Source organism: Sycon ciliatum, chromosome 3 (assembly GCF_964019385.1).
Source record: "Sycon ciliatum chromosome 3, ocSycCili1.1, whole genome shotgun sequence".
Lineage (NCBI taxonomy): Eukaryota > Metazoa > Porifera > Calcarea > Leucosolenida > Sycettidae > Sycon > Sycon ciliatum.
This window is the reverse complement of record NC_088645.1, coordinates 5,256,288-5,274,827: the sequence shown is the minus strand read 5'-3', so window position 1 is coordinate 5,274,827 and position 18,540 is coordinate 5,256,288. Positions and strand designations below refer to the sequence as shown.

The window sequence follows — 18,540 nt, the reverse complement described above, 5'->3', positions numbered from 1 at the left end:
CGCCAGCTGAAGCGCTGCTCTCGCCAAAGTCACGCCCACTCTTCAAAAAGTACGGACTGGATGAACTAGCTGCCTCAGTGACTGTGAGATTCGCAAACCCGGCAACAAGTATGATACTGCATACATGTACATAGCCGGATTTGACAACTATAGTGCATTCTACAATATGGAGAATTCAAGGTACTTGCAAGGCTAATATTGATTTGAAAGTTTGTCACATGAAAGTCTACATACTAAAGACTTAAAGTACATTGTCCAAATAAAAAGGCAATTTCAAAAATTTCACCCCTAAGGTCCATTTACTGAGATCATGGCTCAATTGTTAATGGAGAGGTTTTGCATTCCGAATTTCGGAATTATTTTCGGAATTTGGTGGCAGGAGTCGGAAATGAAGTTGAACTTTCGGAAGTGTGGTGGCGAAAATGCATGGTTTTTCGAAAATGGATTTTCGGCTCTTTCCTGTTTGGGAGCGCATACACGTATTTGAATATTTTTCACGTGTGTATTTTTGTTTTCTGCTGCTCTCGCTGATTATAATTATTGGAAAATTTTCCACATGTGTAGTTTTGGTTTTTGCTGCTCTCGCTGATCTCGCCATGTTGACTAGATCTTCTCACACTCCATCACACTCTATCTTCCTTTGCCATGGAGCCTACTGACAGTACAAGACAGTAGTTCGACAACCTCGTCTTCAGACGTTGGATCACTCGGTCCACCATCAGTCCGTCCGCGTCTTCGAACCGCGCCCAGATTCAGTTTGACCTGCACATGGATTTGATCCTGCTCAGGCAACCCCTACATGTATTTTGTGCTCAACCCCTTTGTTCGCGCTTCTGTGGGATCCGAGGAGACTGCAAAAGTTCTAGCCTTGTCTGACCCAAAATTTGCTGGTATCACCAGGAAGTCCGTCAGAGAACACCATGAACACACGCTGCTTCTGTTGGACCAACACGCCTCAAAACCGAATATGCAAGATTCGGTTGTAAAACGTTTTCGGTTTTGGCGCCTTCGACTCCCTCCATTTTGTTTTGCATGGCAACCCTTGGAAATCGAATCAGATTTTCGGAATGCAAAACACTGAAAATGCCGTTTTTCGGCACGCACTTTTTTTCGGAAAAACACAGTCGAAAAACATTCCGAAATTCGGTATGCAAAACCTCTCTAGTAGAACCACCATCATAATAAAAAGCCGAATTGCCAGGTATGAAAGCTTTTTTTTCTTGGAAGAACAAACAAATCATGAAAATTTTCACTAATTATGTGATGGACAAAGAAGAAAAGGGGATAATAGTATAGCGGTTGGTGATGGACAATGATTGAAATTCAAAAAACCTAGTTATTATACAGCTCTCATCAGGAAGAAAACATTGTTCTAAATAACACAAATTAGGCCGGAGGACTAATATTTTGAATTTCTTAAGTGAGAAATAACGCCTGTATAAAAGCTATCATCCGCACCCTGACACTCTCCTATCTCAACTCACTGCCTGACACTCTCCTATCTCAACTCACTGCCTGACGCTCTCCTATCTCAACTCACTGCCTGACGCTCTCCTATCTCAACTCACTGCCTGACACTCTCCTATCTCAACTCACTGCCTGACACTCTCCTATCTCAACTCACTGCCTGACACTCTCCTATCTCAACTCACTGCCTGACACTCTCCTATCTCAACTCACTGCCTGACACTCTCCTATCTCAACTCACTGCCTGACACTCTCCTATCTCAACTCACTGCCTGACACTCTCCTATCTCAACTCACTGCCTGACACTCTCCTATCTCAACTCACTGCCTGACACTCTCCTATCTCAACTCACTGCCTGACACTCTCCTATCTCAACTCACTGCCTGACACTCTCCTATCTCAACTCACTGCCTGACACTCTCCTATCTCAACTCACTGCCTGACACTCTCCTATCTCAACTCACTGCCTGACACTCTTCTATCTCAACTCACTGCCTGACACTCTCCTATCTCAACTCACTGCCTGACACTCTCCTATCTCAACTCACTGCCTGACACTCTCCTATCTCAACTCACTGCCTGACACTCTCCTATCTCAACTCACTGCCTGACACTCTCCTATCTCAACTCACTGCCTGATGCTCTCCTATCTCAACTCACTGCCTGACACTCTCCTATCTCAACTCACTGCCTGACACTCTCCTATCTCAACTCACTGCCTGACACTCTCCTATCTCAACTCACTGCCTGATACTCTCCTATCTCAACTCACTGCCTGACACTCTCCTATCTCAACTCACTGCCTGACACTCTCCTATCTCAACTCACTGCCTGACACTCTCCTATCTCAACTCACTGCCTGACACTCTCCTATCTCGACTCACTGCCTGACACTCTCCTATCTCAACTCACTGCCTGACACTCTCCTATCTCAACTCACTGCCTGATACTCTCCTATCTCAACTCACTGCCTGACACTCTCCTATCTCAACTCACTGCCTGACACTCTCCTATCTCAACTCACTGCCTGACACTCTCCTATCTCAACTCACTGCCTGCACCTTCACTTCCTGTGTTGTACCCCTCTCTACTCTCATCCTCCCTGTCCAATTGCCTATCAAGCCTGCTGCAACACTCTGTTCACCTCGTTGTTGACTGTATTCCTTGTTGTTGTGGAAATCAAATGTGTTTCTCTTCCAGGTCCTACATCAGGATGGGTCTTACGTAAAAACGATTGGTAACGGTGCTATCGGTATCTCGTTTGGTGTTGCAGCACTGTCTCTGCCCCAGCATGGTATTTGTTATGCTGTAACCGATTGGTATGACGGTTGTGTGAGAGTAAGTTAGTGCTTGTGTGGTGTTTATTGCTGAGATTTCTCAGAATTCTAATTTGATGGTTGCTATGATTAGCCCCAACATGGACTTTTTCTCTGTTCTCACAGCAGAGCAAGTAAATAGGTACAGCATATGTTTCGTATCTGTACATGTGGTGCGAAAGGTGCCATATATTTTTCTAAAACTCCTCCTTTTCCCAACACAACACCAGCACAACACAAAAACCTCTAGGAGAAAAAAAATTGTAGTACAGATAATGCAAGTAAGCAGTGAAGAGAAAAAGAGAAGAACAAGAGGAAGAACAAAATCAACAGCACTTAGTCCAGGAAAAGACACGTGGAACAAGGCATACAAAAGGGCGGCAGAACAACCAGTAATATCTCGTCGTGGCTGAAATAGATCTGAACATGAAGTGAAGAAAACAGCAACTGCAACAAAGAAACAAAACAAGATCAGCTACGCGACTAACCACAGCGTAAACAGCATTCGGCCTTTAAAAGTGTCTGCATTGATATTCACCATCATCATTGTGCCCTGTAGCCGATGACACACATCTACTCACTTGCCCAATACAGGGCACAAGAGGTTCCTTCAAGCATTGAAGTTTTATTCATTCTGGCAGATGTTTTGGTCACTAAGACTTCATCAGAGAAGGTTGAGGTGTTGAAAGACTTGAAAAGAAACAATCACCTAGTTTATACTGACTGTTCCTTTCGCAACCAGTGCCGCGGGACCTCCCGCGCGCCAATCCAGTACCTGACGGACTCCAATGGCAACCGCCAGCACGATGTGAAGGCGATTGCAGACACACTGAACAAGCAGTTTGTTTCATCCGGCATTCCGGAAGATCCGAATTGGGTCATTCCATCGCTGTCCCCAGCCCCTGAACTTAGCGCACCACTCACACGCGTCGTTACCACGACTGCTACCGTCTGTAAGCACCTCAAACTCCTGAAGAATTGTAAGTCCCCTGGCGAAGATGGCATACCCAATGAGGTTCTCAAATGGCTTGCGCCATCTCTGTCCTATCCCTTGTGCCTGCTCTTTAACATGTCATATCGTACAGGAGTATTTCCGTCCGTCTGGAAATCTGCTGTTATCGTCCCGATCTATAAGAAAGGCCAACGCTCTCAGGCTGGCAACTACAGACCAATCTCTCTCCTTCCCGCTGTGTCCAAGGTCTGTGAACGTATTTTCTTTGAGTCTCTGTACTGCCACGTCACCCCAGCGCTTTCACCATCTCAATCCGGTTTCTGCCGTGGAGACTCCACAACTTTCCAACTAACACGTCTAGTACAAGACATCTACACCCAGCGGAACCTCAGGCGGCATGTTGGCATCGTGTTCTTTGACCTAGCGAAAGCTTTCGACACCGTCTGGCATCGTGGTCTGCTTGCAAAGCTAGAGTCCGTCTTCTTGGTACATGGTCCAGCCCTGCAATGGCTCTCATCCTATCTTTCCTGCCGCCACCAGACTGTCAGAGTATCTACCTCCCTATCAGACCCATTACTAGTCGTGTCTGGGGTACCCCAGGGGTCCATACTTGGGCCGCTCCTATTTCTACTGTACGTTAATGACTTGCCAGCCCTTGTACCAAATGTAAGTCTTTTTGCTGACGACACTGCTCTGATGTGCTCCGACAGCTCGGCAGACAACCTCACGGCCTCCATGCAGTCCGGGGTCAACGCTACAGTAACATGGATGGAAACCTGGAAACTGAAGCCTAACCTCGCCAAAACCGAGGCCATGTTCTTCTCTCCCTCGCCCCCCACTCAACTTCTGTATTTTCCTGGTCTAAATAGTACACCTATTAAAGTTGTTAACGAGCACAAGCACCTGGGCGTTATTCTCGACCGCCAACTCTCCTGGTCTCCACAAGTCCAGTCTGTGTGCAAGCGTGCGAGTGCGTCCTTAGGTATGCTACAACCCCACTGCCATCACTTGAATGATAACTGCAGAGAATTGTTCTTTAAGTCGTACATTTTGCCTATATTTGACTATTGCGATATAGCTTGGTGCGGGTTGTCTCAGACTTTACTCCACAGACTGGAGGTACATCAACGCTTGCTTCTGAAAATTCTGTTTCGAAAAGACCAAACATTTGCCTCCCTTTGTCTTTATAAACTTGCTTCCACGCACCCTCTTCTTGCCCGACATCAGCAGCATCTTTGTATCCTTGTGCAAAAAATCTTCCTAGCCCAAGTCCCGAAACATATTGCCAAGTACAACTGGTTTGTTACCACTAGACCAACACGCAATGCCTTATCACTGCCCCGAGCTAGTTCTTCTCTGTTTTTGAAATCCCCTTTCTTCTCAGCATACTCCCTTTGGTCTAACCTGCCTACTAGCATTAAGACATGCCAGGATATCAGGAAATTCACAGTCCAGCTTTCCACACTGTCTCATCCGAAGTGATCCCATGTATTATTAATGTGCCTCCCTTTCTTTTTCTCTCCCTATCTCCTTTCCCTCTCTGACAGCATCTTTCTTTTTTTCCCTTTTAGCTTGCCGTGGTTGGCTATCACCTGACCTCTCATGTTTATTGGCAGTCTTCGGACGGGCCAGGAGATGTTGAATAAATAAATAAATAAATAAATAAATAAATAAATGACGGTATGAACGTGAGCTAAATGAGACATGCGCTAGAAGAGAGAGCCTATGGTGCAGTGTAGATAGGGAGAGCATGGGGTTGATGCCAGGTGAACTACAAGTACTTGCATGACTGCTGTCTCCGTGCTGTGTTGCAGTATCCGGCAGTAACTATCACCTCTTTGCAGAGTGTCCCATGATTTCAGAAACCGGTTAACATTTTAACACCTTGCATTCACACTTCGAGTATCAAGTGCACGCTCATCAGCGCACTATCTCTCATTTCAAGTGCCAACATAACATATTTTAACGAGTGGAAGGTTCGATGGACATCTCGTGCACTCTAGATGGCAGTCGTGAGTTAGGCAAGTGAGAATTCAAGTCGGCAGGGAAATCACGAGCTCCCTTGTAAGGAGCAACACACATTTCCCCAAGTATCGTTGAAGTCGCACCAACATCTTATTCACAGTATAAAGTAGGCGACTATTTCTTTTCCAGTCATGCAACAACTCAACCTTCTCTGACGAGGCCTTAGTGATTGAAACAATTGTGAGAAGGAATAAAACTTCACTGCTGGAAGGAGCCTCTTGTTGCTGCTGTGTGCAAGCGAGTGGATGTATGTGGTCGTCCACAGAGTGTAATAATGGTGGTAAAATAAAAATGTCAACGCAGCTACGTGACTATCCACAGCAAAGACATAAACAATGACATCATTAGTCATGCTCGAATACAGCATGCAGCCTTGCAGGCGCTGGTAAAATGGATAACGCAAAAAGCACGCAAATAAATAACATAGCAAGCGATCGTTGCAGGGAAACAAATAAAATTCGAATAAACTATTTCAAAGAATGATGAAAAGTGTAGCGACTGGCCCAGTGGAAGCAGATAAGGATTGGTCCGGCCTGCCTAAAGTGATCATGGGTCATATGGCCCGATATCTGAGACTTTCGACCTTCGAAGCTATGCGGTTTTTTGAGAAAACACTAAAAACAAATTTGTTCGCAAAAAATCGATTCTGTCAAAGAAAAGTGCAGAGATGACAATATATTATTATTATTATGAACAGTTTCGCGTACTTGAGGACCAGCCTCTTTCCGCCTCTGTGTTCCTGAGCAATAGAAGGAGAGAGACAAAACTATACTATTATGATGATGACAAGGGAAGACATGGACTGCAAGGTACGGCTTACAAATCGACAATAAGCAAATAGCACTGAGAAGGATGGGCAACTTCTGTTTCGTCAGTGTTCACTGTGCGTTTTTTACGAAGGCCTTCCACACTTGCCTGTTGGATGCCTTCTGCCGGAGGCTCTGCAGATGCGGGCTCCTCTTGAGTGGCGTTTGTCTGTGGACGCAGTCTTGCTGGATCTGGGTGACTAAAGTAGTCAGAGGTCTTCCTGGCTTGGCTGTGTTCGGTGGATTGAAGTAGAGTGCCATGGCTTGTTGCGGTGATGACAATGGCAGAAGAAAATTGGAGGCGATTCTTGTGTCAGTTGGTTATTGGGCTCACGGAGCACAGCAGCCGCGATCCCATGGACTGTGATGCATCGTTCTTTGTGGATATCCTGTCAAGCGGTGACAGCGCTTTTAGTTCTGAGAGCGCATGTCAGGCGAATCGATCACAGGTGACACGCGGTACTTACCTGTCGGGCCGGGCGACGATGATGAGGACTTGGGCTGGATGAGTATGATCAAGGTCACAGTCTGCCTCAGCGATAGCTGCTACAGCTCCAGGCAAGGACAACCAGGTGAATTCCTGACGGTACGCCGCTTGCAAGGTCACTGGCCGCCCTTGCGCGAGTGGCAGAACTGTTTTCTGAGTGTCAATCCAGACCTCCTAAAACAGCACTAAAATTAATGATGCGACTTTTTTTTTGCGACGATGATCCTAGACCATCACGGAGCACATGAGGCTGAGCAATCTCAAGTAACATTCTGTCACTTTTGAGTTGGTGGCATGAAACGCTTGTCAGGCTGTGTTACTGATGTTTGGAAATGGTCAGTCTCCACAAAGTGCAACAAGGCGAATCTGGACGCATTTGCTCTGTTTGACTCCTTCACAATAAGTATGTGAATGCTGTTACATGTATCATGGTGTTCCGTCAAAATCTGTTGCCGACTATCCTGTCAAGCATGTCCATCACCAGGAGAACAGATAAATCACCTCTCCGTCTAATGCTGCTATTGCTGCTGTTGCAACTACACAACCTCAATAAAGTCACGGAATGCTGGAAATGAAGTCCCTGAACAGTCAAAACACTTTACTATATTAGTTGGCTATTGATATCACATGGAAACAGTTTTTGGCGGCTCCAAACAAACTGATCTTTCAAAATTAAAAAAAGAAGAAAACTTCATTTACATGACTCCTTACTGTAAAATGCACTTCTACATGGTCAATATTGGTCAGATGGCCGTGAAACGAAGTCACAATACTCTACAAAGGCTAGACATCAATTTGCAATAAAAAATTATTTCACAAAAACAGCCCCGAACGCCGATTTTCTCAGATATTGGGCCATATAGTTAGTCAATCATACACCACTGGAACACCGGCCAAAACCTGGCACTTACCCGGTATGAGTTTGGCTGTGAGGTTGTATCGAAACCACGGAGTAGAAAAACAACGGTTTTAAAGTCAAAATGGTTTATTGACCCTGTTATTTAAATGCCATTGAAGTCTGCAGAAGTCACATCTTGAACAGTCAGACAAGCACGTGTGCACGACTGTTCAAACGCCGAGTTTGGGTAGACAGCCACTGCTGGCAGGGAAACTTTGGCAGAACAAGCAAAAACAGTAACTTCCCGGGTACGACAGGCTTCTCGAGTGCTCCAGACGCAGTCGTGAGTCAGTTAAGTGTCAGTCCAGTCGACAGGAAGCGTGAGCTCCGACGTTGGGAGAATGCAGTTTCTTCACTAATGTACCGCTGACTCAGTGTCGTAACATCTTAGCTCGACTTACTACACACTCCTCAAAACATTTCCAACCACTTCTCAATGTCTCAAAGACTTCCAAACACTCTCTGACTAACGCTTTAATACTCTATCAGTTGATCGACGGGTTTTATCCATTTTTGATGTGATGTCTCCAAGAAAAAATATCTGGGCCAAAAGGTTGGTCCGGCCATGGCTGGATCGTATAGACCAGTTCCGCCTGCCCTTCAATGGAAGCAGACTACGGATGACGCTGCATTGAGGTAAGAAGCATGACACACCCATGACAAATGGAACCACAACAAATACATATGGCCCGATATCTGAGACCTTCGACCTTCGGGGCTACGCGTTTTTTTTGAGAAAACACTAAAAACAAATTTGTTCGCAAAAAAATCGATTCCATCAAAGCAAACTGTAGAGACGACAATGTCGGAACAAAATTGAAGGTGATTCTTGTGTCAGTTGGTGCTCACGGTGGACAGTAGCCGCGATCCCATCGACCGTGATGTATCATTCTTTGTGGATATCCTGTCAAGCGGTGGCAGAGCTGCTAGTTCTGAGAGCGCAGGTCATGTGAATCGATCGCAAGTGACACGCAGTACTTACCTGTCGGGGGCGAGGATGATGAGACTTGGCCTGGATGAGTATGGTCAGGGCCAACCACAGTCTGCCTTAGCGATAGCAGCTACAGCTCCAGGCAAGAACGCACAGGTGGATTCCTGAGGGTACGCCGCTTGCAAGGTCGTTGGCCGCCCTTGCGCGGGTGGCAGAACTGTTTCCTGAGTGACACGCCAGACCTGCTGAAACAGCACGAAATGATGCGAGTTTTCTTTGCGATTATGATCCTAAAATGTTTTTGAATGGCAAGCTCGGTACTCCAGCTAATAATGGCGAATCAGACCATCATGGATCATGGAACACATGAGGCTTGGCAATCTAGAGTAACATTCTGTAACTCTTTAGTTGGTGGTGTGAAACGTTTGCCAGGCTGTGTTACTGATGTTTGGAAATAATTCCGTCAATCTTTACAAAGTGCAACAAGGCACATCTGGACACATTTGCCCTGTTTGGCTCCTTCGCACTTACACACTATGTAAATGCTATTCTCATGCTTATCCATCAAAAGCTGTTGCAGACTATCCTGTCAAGCATGTCCGTCACCAGGAGAAGAGATAAATCACCTCTCCTTTTAATGCTGCTATTGCTGCTGTTGTACCTACACAACCTCAATAAAGTGAATGCTGGAACTGAAGTACCAGAACAGTCAGAACACTCTACTATAGTTGGCTATTGATATCACATGGAAACAAGTTTTGGTGGCATCAAACACACTAACCTTTCAAAATTGTAAAAAAAGAATAATAATATAATTTTTCCCGTTTGTCTCTTTCCCTCAAACCAGTTAATATTTTATGACTTGGGGCTCCCCGCGTGCTAGTTTGTACGTGAAGTGTGTGGGTTACAGTGAGGGCTGCGTCCCACCCGCCTGTGTGGATTCACAGGAAGTGTGAGTTACGAAGTCTGAAGAAAATGTTGAACGGCCTCTGCTGGGATGACGACTACTCCACAGCTCAGTGGTTAGAGCATCGCTGGCTACAAGCGAGGGTCCCTGGTTCGAGTCCTGGTGGTGGCAGTCAATTTTTTCTTCAGACTTTTCCCGTTTGTCTCTTTCCCTCAAACCAGTTAATATTTTATGACTTGGGGCTCCCCGCGTGCTAGTTTGTACGTGAAGTGTGTGGGTTACAGTGAGGGCTGCGTCCCACCCGCCTGTGTGGATTCACAGGAAGTGTGAGTTACGAAGTCTGAAGAAAATGTTGAACGGCCTCTGCTGGGATGACGACTACACCATAGCTCAGTGGTTAGAGCATCGCTGGCTACAAGCGAGGGTCCCTGGTTCGAGTCCTGGTGGTGGCAGTCAATTTTTTCTTCAGACTTTTCCCGTTTGTCTCTTTCCCTCAAACCAGTTAATAATATATTTATTATCATGACTACTGACCATAAAATGCATTGCTTCATAGTCAATATTGGTGTGATGGCCGTGAAACCAAGTCACAATACTCTATGATGGCTAGACATAAATAAAAAATAAAAAAATCAATTTCACCAAAACAGCCCTGAGGTTCGATTTTCTCAAATATTGGGCCATATCATAATATTAGTTTCTACACATATTGACATTGCATTGTCAGAAACAGTCAAAAGAATGCTTATAGCTCTAGTGATATCCAACATCCAGATAATTAGCTCATCATCACGTGTATGAGTCAATTTCTGTAATGACCAACTATCACCTGGCAAATTTCCAATCTCATTCAAGTTGGATCTCTTTTTCACTGGTTGGGTCTACTTCACCCTCTAGGGTCTACTCAGCGATATTCACATCGTACCAATGTTCATAGACATCATCATCTATGCTTTCAATGATGGCAGAGCATGATGATGCTCTGCTCGCTGTTGAGAACCAACTCCGTGATGCCGGTCTGACACTTAATCCGAACATGTCTAAGTTCAGATGCGCATCCCTTCTTACTTTATTTATAAAGGAAAATGAAACAGGCATGATGCTTAAAATAGCAATGGACCCATTGTCCCTAAAGTACCTGGGCCATTGGATTAGGGACTAGGGTGTTCACCCTGATCCATGCCATCGAGCGCCTCGCAGCATCAACTAACGTGGAAGAGCTGCGTTGGGCACTTTGACTCTTCACTCACCTCTCCATTTTTCTGCCGTCATTGTCGAAAGTAGTCGCCCCACTGCGTGAGCTACTTCGGTTTGACACGACATGGGAATGGACCGAAGCACATGAGCCAGCTTTCACAGAGCTCAAACGCCTAGCTGCCTCAGCCTCATGTCTCGCGTACTACTACCCGTCTGCACCATTTATCGTCACAGCCGATGGCAGCAGCTAATGATTGACTACAGCACTGCTACAGTTCGACGACAATAAGTAGAATCCGGTCGCGTGCGCCTCACACACCATGATAGCAGCAGAGAAACCGGGTATCTCCATGTTGAAAACATCTACTGATCAGACTCATGCGCTATGATGTACAGGCGGAGTATGTTGCTGGCAAAAACATGGTTCTTGCTGACAACCTGCCCAGAGCTCCTCTTTCTGACACACCAGCAACCAAATCCAACCTACAGAGTGACTTGGAAGCCCCCATCCTTGCTGTCCTGTCGTCTCTATGCAATCCTGCTGAGCAACATGCTCTCGTTACAGGCACTGCTGACGATCCAGTTCTGCAACAACTGATCCAGCATACCCTGCATGGCTGGCCGACCAAGGTCAACGTAGACCTGGAGGCCTACCGCAACGAATGTGGCTCGCTCACAGTTCACGACGGTCTGCTGTACCACTGATTTCGGATCGTAATTTCGGCATCCGTGCGCAAAGCTACGCCTGCAGCATTGCATGACGGTCACCAGGGCATAACAAAGTGCCTGGCCTGTGCGGAGTCCCCCATCTGGTGGCCAGGTATCATGCGTGCCATTTAAGAATGCATCTAGAACTACCTGACCTGCGCCAAGCATCTTTTTTCGCCGCCACAGGCTCTGTCACCAACTGTGCTTCCCTCTTTGCCGTGGGAGAGAATAGGAGTCGACCTCTGCCATCATGACGGTCAGGAGTACCTCATTGCTGTCGACTACTTCTCCAGGTACATTCACGCTATCCCGCTACGAAAGACTATATCTAAAGCCGTCATCAACAAGCATCACGAGCTGTTCGCCATCCATGGCATCCCTCATGTCTTGTTTCGGACAACGGTCCACAGTTCGCAAGTGCTGAATTGGTCACATTTGCAGCCCAAATTCAGCTCACCCATCGCACCAGTAGCCCGCACTACCCACAGAGCAATGGTGAAGCTGAGCGAGCTGTTTGAACCTTCAAGCGTCTCTTGAAGACCAACGCCCCTCGGAAGTGGTTACTCGCCAGCCGAGCTCCTGTTTGGTCATCTACTCCACCACCTCCCATGTTCAGCGGAATCCCTCGCTCCAAGTTGGCCTGATATTGCCAAGCTAAGAAAATTCGAGGTGAGGCAAAAGGAGAAACAGCGTGAGACCTACGACTCATCACACGGAACGCAATCCCTGCCACCGTTGACCCAAGGAGACCAAGTCTAGGTACAAGATCTCGCTGCTGAAGCTCTAATTGCTGACCGCATCTCGGACAGATCCTATATTGCCACCACCGACAACTTGTCCAAGTACCACCGCAACCGTCGTCACGGCAAGCTACTACCTGATGTGTAACCAACACCAACACCGCAGTTGACTGCCACTGCATCTGCAGAACCTCGATCCGTTGATGTACAGTTCTAACCTACCTTGCGCAAATCAACATGTCTATCCCGGCCGCTGAACACACTCAACGTACTGTACAGTAGGAAATTTTCGGACGAAATTTTGTTCGTACGATTTCGTGCACGGCCTCTTTTGTACTAAAATTAATTCCGTACTAAAATTTGTTCCTGTGAAGTTATTTACATTATACATGCGTACCGCATGCGAACACGTGCATTTAGCATGCAGCACTGTACGAAAATAAAATCCGTCCGAAAGGTCGAAATTCGGCTTTGTCCGAAAATATTTCCGTCCGAAAAATTCCTGCTGTACAGTATATACACATTACTCATGCTATGACCACTGCAGTTACTGACACTGATGATTGTCAACTGCATGTAGTAATTTTCTGTCTCTGCCCTATCTCGTTTAAATGGGTATGACTATGTATTCTTGGAGTTGTTACCTCTCTCTTCGAACATAAAAAGGAAGATGTTGTGGTTCCATTACAATTACCTATACATGGATAACACTCTCTACACTCTGCACTCTTAGGCCACGGTCACACAAAACAAACCATTTCCTGCTTGCGCTGAAAGTGGCTTGTGCTGAATAAGCGGTTGGTCACATCGACAGAGATCCGCTGGATTTTTTTGTGAGCTGTAGAGGTTTTTTCTTCGCGGTCATTTTCGCATTTGATTTTCTATTGAACTTGTATGTGTAAATCAGCAGAGTTTTGGTACTGTACTGGGAGAGGAGCTTCATTGCCACATTGTAATCAGGGTGCTTGTTTGACAAATTCAGGGAGGTTTGAGCTTGTAGTGCAGCCATGGATCCTGAAACTAGACTCCGTGCCGTTGTCTGCACCTTGCTCTGCACCGATATCATGATGCGCAAGCTCTTATCAAACAATACTCTCGCTTGTCTGACTCTGCTGAACCACATCGCAACTAGTAAAAAGCGCACAAGGAAAGACAAGGACAATAACAGACAGCAGGCAAAGAGAGAAGTTGGACGAACAAAAAATCAAACACCGGATGCCTTAGTAACGATGCATCGATGGTAAAATGCGCTTTGGATTTGCAAAAGTTTGTTTTACCCGCCACTGCCCCAGAATGCCTGAAAGTGGCTTAATCCATTCAGCGCTCCATTTAGCGCTTTGAAAACGGATGACTGCTGAGAACGGATGAAACCGAAAATCCAGTAGTTCTGTAGCAACGCTGACATCAAAAAGCGCTTTTCTTCCGTTGAATGGCTGAATCACGCTTGGTGTGACTGCGGTCTTATGAGTTGATTGTTGTACCTGATCCGTTCCGTGATCGGTTATCCCTTTGCACTCCCGTACTGTGTACATATACGGATCCTGGTTGTTCATCTTTATCTTTACTTGTTCTATGTAAATATACTTTAGTTGTTGTCCGGGACTTATGGAGTGAAGTTGATAATTTATGGAGTACAGGATCTAAATTGATGTTCATGCAGGAACATTACAGATAGCACTACTAAAGACCAACTGACTCTCACGCTAGGTCTCTTCACGCTTCATTTTCCGTAACTTGGACTTCAACACTTGACTCGGCAGGTTTCTGGCCTCTCCACAGTCTGTCCTCATGAGAGGGTCGCTCTAGAGCTAGTGCAGCACTAGAACTGAATAGAGTGCTTTCTCAGACGTGCTTGCTGAAGCCTACCCTATTTACAACGATACTAAAATTCCCATTCCCTCATTCAAGCTCACCTCGATGGACGGCATGCATCGATTTTTCTGCTTTCTAGTTCGGAAAGAAACGAATGAAACGGGAGCCTCAGTTCCACCTCTCGTCGACTGGTACATACAGGCAGTGCGTAGCAGTGCTTCAGCATGACTATACAAGCCCAATCAAAACAACTCTAGCCAAAAAGCAAGCTCAGTCAAGCAAAATCGAACGTCTCAAACTCAAAAGGTCAGGAAGTCAGAGTGAGAAGGTCCACATGCCCCGTCTCGAACCCAGACAATCTTTGTGCAATTGATCTATTGCGGGTTCCCTGCTTCTTTCAAACAAAGAACTCGGCAAAACCAATGATGTCCTGTCACCAACCTACTTCAGTATTAATCTGCACTCTTTTGTACCAAAAAAAGTTGATTGCTCAATCGAGGAACACACGCTTCTTCCTGAATTTGACACTTTGTATTTGTACTTGTATTTATGGATTCTACACAGGCCTTAGCCTAAATCGAGGGAGTCTCCGTCAACAGCTTATGAAGAAGCTGAGGAGAAAATAAATATAGGAAATAGAATGATGCGGGGTGGTAGTAATATAACACAGTGCTCTATGACGTCGCTACCCTACGTGGAATGAAACCAGAGGGATCATAACGGGTGATAGCAAAGTGTGTGCGGACAAGAGCGGTAAAACATTGTGGGCTGGATACAGTACAAATGGCAGCCGGGAGGGAGTTCCCTGTGGCAGTGGTGACAAAGAGAAAGTTGGCATGGGTGTGTGTGCTGGCTCTAGCAGGTGGGAGTACATGTTGGGGGGGGGGGGGGGGGCGCCTGGCGCTGTTTGACACTGAGTAGCCTAGGTCCTCGAAGGTCATCATCTGGCTATTGATAAGGCGGTGGAGCTCAAGAAGGCACTGAATGTGTCTTTGCCATGCGAGGCTGGGTGACTGGAGGTGCGCGAAAAGTGAGGCTTTCGGCTCCGTTTGAGGAGGGTACACGCCATACTGCCACAGGATCACACGTGCCACTCTTGCCTGTAGCCGTTCAAGGGTAGTAGCCTGAGCACTGGAGAGCTGAAATTGCCAGAGGGATGAGGCGTGTTCAACCACAGGTCGGACATATCCAGTGTACAAGCATCTGGCTACGGCTGGGGTGATACGCTTGGTCATGTGGATCAGCAGGACCGCTCGCTGGCGAAACTTTGTCGTGATGGTGGAGATGTGGTTGGTGAAGTCGAGGTTAGAGTCCAAGATGACTCCAAGATGTCGATGATTCGTTACATCAGACACATCATCAGACACGTCATCTCCCTGCATTCTCAGGTGCGGAGTCGGATGAGTAGGGTGGGCACGTTCTTCACGACTTCTAGGAGAGAACTGCATGGTGCAAGACTTCGAAGGGTTGAAGCACCCTCCGACTGAATCAACCCGCTGCAGAACGCCATCAGTGGCGGCCTGGAGGGGGTGGACCATTTGTTGTTGGTTAGGTTCTCCGGCTGCTCTCCCAAGAGTTGTGTCATCGGCAAATAAGAGCACATCAGTAGTGACATCAGACGATATGGTGAGAGGCAGGGCATTAATGTAGAGAATGAAAAGAATGGGTCCAAGGTGAGATCCCTGGAGAACGCCTGCAGAAACTGGGTGGGTCGGTGACTTGGCAGAGAGAACTTTGATACAGAAGGAACGGTCTCTGAGGTAGTTGGTGAACCACGAAATGGCTTCAGGGGATATGATAGTAGCGAGCTGAGGGAGAAGAACTGTGTGAGGTACCTTGTCAAACGCTTTCGCGAAATCCAAGAATAGAGCGTGGTAGTCAGTGCGCTTGTCGAGTGCTTTAGCCACTCTTGAAGACAGGATTCTTTTCGAGGCGATTCAAACTTCAGCCAACTACGTCATTATCATGTGCTGAGTTGGTCAAAGAGCACACAAAAAGGGATTTCCCCCTAAAATGGCGAAGAGATCGATAAAAAATTGAATTTGCCGAGACAAGAATACGGCGCGATATCTCTGGATTCGTACATCGTCCCTCTTCGGCGATTGTTGCATTGGAAAGCTTAGAGTTTCCGCTACTGAATAGATCCTTCGATTGTTGAATTCATGATGGAGTTACGAAGGTTTTACGGATCGATCATGAATCGATCATATGTGATCGATTCGCGTACACACCGTACATAAAGGGTTAATCCGAACACTTCTGCTCAGTCCCGATTTTGCGTTGCAAACAGCCAAGGCAATCGCTCTTGAGTGAGTCGCAACAGTACCTGCAAGCGGGTGCAAAGGTTCCTGATCGACGTTGCAAACAGCCAACCATGGTGAAGCAATTGGCGTTTCAAACGGGAAAAGCAATTGCTCATGCTTGAGCGGCCATAGTATCAGCGACTGGGTGCAATGACTACTGCTTGGCATCGCAAACAGCCGACCAATAGTGTTTAATTCTAATCTCTGTTGGAACCCAGCTGAAAAGTCTGTCATACACGAGTTGTACTCGAAGTACATCTTATCAGAGGATGTCGTATCCGTCCACATTTGTATATGTGCTTATGGGAGTAAAATCTCGGCGACGAAGAAGAACCAAACTTTAAACGTGAACCTGCTAATAGCAGGTTCACGCCTCGCCCATGTATGTACTGAGTGAGTTCCACTGTATGTCTATCCAAACAGTTCTGTTGATTGCAATTCTAAATTATGATACAGTCAATGTTTGCATTCCCGTCACCATAATCCTGTCCAGTGCTGTACTTCTAACCAGGCATTCACCATTGGCCTGAAGCTATTCCACTGATCCAGTCCGACACAGTAGTTTTGACACACTGCATCAGTCGTATCGGCGTGTTCAGCACTAACACTGCTAACCTTGGTAGTCAGTTTGAATCTCACTTCCTGTCCACTTAACTCCACCTCTTTAGTACCTCACGTATTCGTACCAAAAACTCACCACCCCGCTGTAAACGGCATGGTGGAACGTCTGCATTGTCACCTGAAAGCCATCATCACTGCCACTGGAAATACTGCACACTGGAGTAAGGCTCTTCTCTTAGTGCTCCTCGGCATCATATCAACTTTGTTATATCTGGCCTATCCTCTTTAACTGCTGAGTTAGTGTAAGGAACTAAACCACACATATTCCGGGTGCATTCCTTGCCAACAGTACTGAGCTGACACTATCCACTACAGAGTAGGTGTGCCGTTTGCGTTCTGCTATGGTCCGTCTGCAGCCACCAACTCACACGGCTAGCAGTTCCACTCTCTGCGTACCCATCAACCTGCCATCTATCTTGCGTTAGTTTTTGTTCATTATGATACAATGCAGAATCCCTTGCAAGTGCCATCCAATGGTCTGTTTCGCTTTTGAAGAACAGTCCAAAGTACTGCTCCGTCGAAGTCAGTGGACGATCACAGTTTATCTCTGTTGATCGCTTGAAGTCTGCTTTCATGGACTCAGACAATTGTCACATACGTCAGCTTCGTGATTGGAATCTCGATTACTTAGTTATAATTTTACTACTTTTTTTCACGTCGGCTCTACCCGACGTCATTTGCTTTCCCCAGCTCCGCTTGTGAGGCGCATGTGCCATCCTTTTCAGGGCTTTTTTACTTTTGCTGAGAGAGAGAGAGAGATGCAAAGATAGAACCTTGAAAGTATTCTACTATTTATGGCAATGTCACAGTGATGAGTGTGAGTTCGTATATTCGTGTGTTCACCACATTTTGGTGCCAAAACCCGATCCTACGAGCAAATATGGCGGATCCATCGGCTGGGCTACAAACCAGGAAACGGAGCACGACGAGCCATTTCAAAACCCTGGCAGAACTGGAAGTGGACTTAAACAAGGCCATTGGCAATGCAATTTCGGAGACCGCGATTACCTCAGCGAGGCAGGTAATTATGGAATTTGACCAACGTTTAGAGGGATCCAATGAGGCACTAGACAAGTACACGAAAACCCTGCTTTCGTGCAATCCTTAGAAGCTGGACAACAAAGATATGAAACAAAGGGAGTTGTCAGAACTTGATGACATGGAAGAGGACATCTGAAATAGAAAAATAATCAGTTACTCTCAAGAGCCTAATTCTACAATTTGATGAAGTGCATGGGAAACAAAGCAAAGACTCAAATGACACATTTGGAACCCACACACGGAATTTGGAGAACATACTCACGGAACTGGTTGATCTAAATAAAGCAAAAATGTCTCAGGGCTCCAGCCAGACTCCTAGCAACTCCAC

The 18,540-nt window shown here is 46.3% G+C and overlaps 1 protein-coding gene across 3 annotated transcripts in view; it reads left to right on the top strand.

Moving 5' to 3' along the window:
• LOC135811250 (tripartite motif-containing protein 2-like) overlaps positions 1 to 18,540 on the top strand; it is a 252,222-nt gene that overhangs the window by 157,209 nt on the left and 76,473 nt on the right. For all 3 annotated transcript variants that reach the window (XM_065324450.1, XM_065324449.1, XM_065324448.1), the window contains one exon: positions 2,669 to 2,806. In XM_065324450.1, the coding sequence (XP_065180522.1) occupies positions 2,669 to 2,806 (138 nt within the window). The remainder of the gene's footprint in view (positions 1 to 2,668; positions 2,807 to 18,540) is intronic.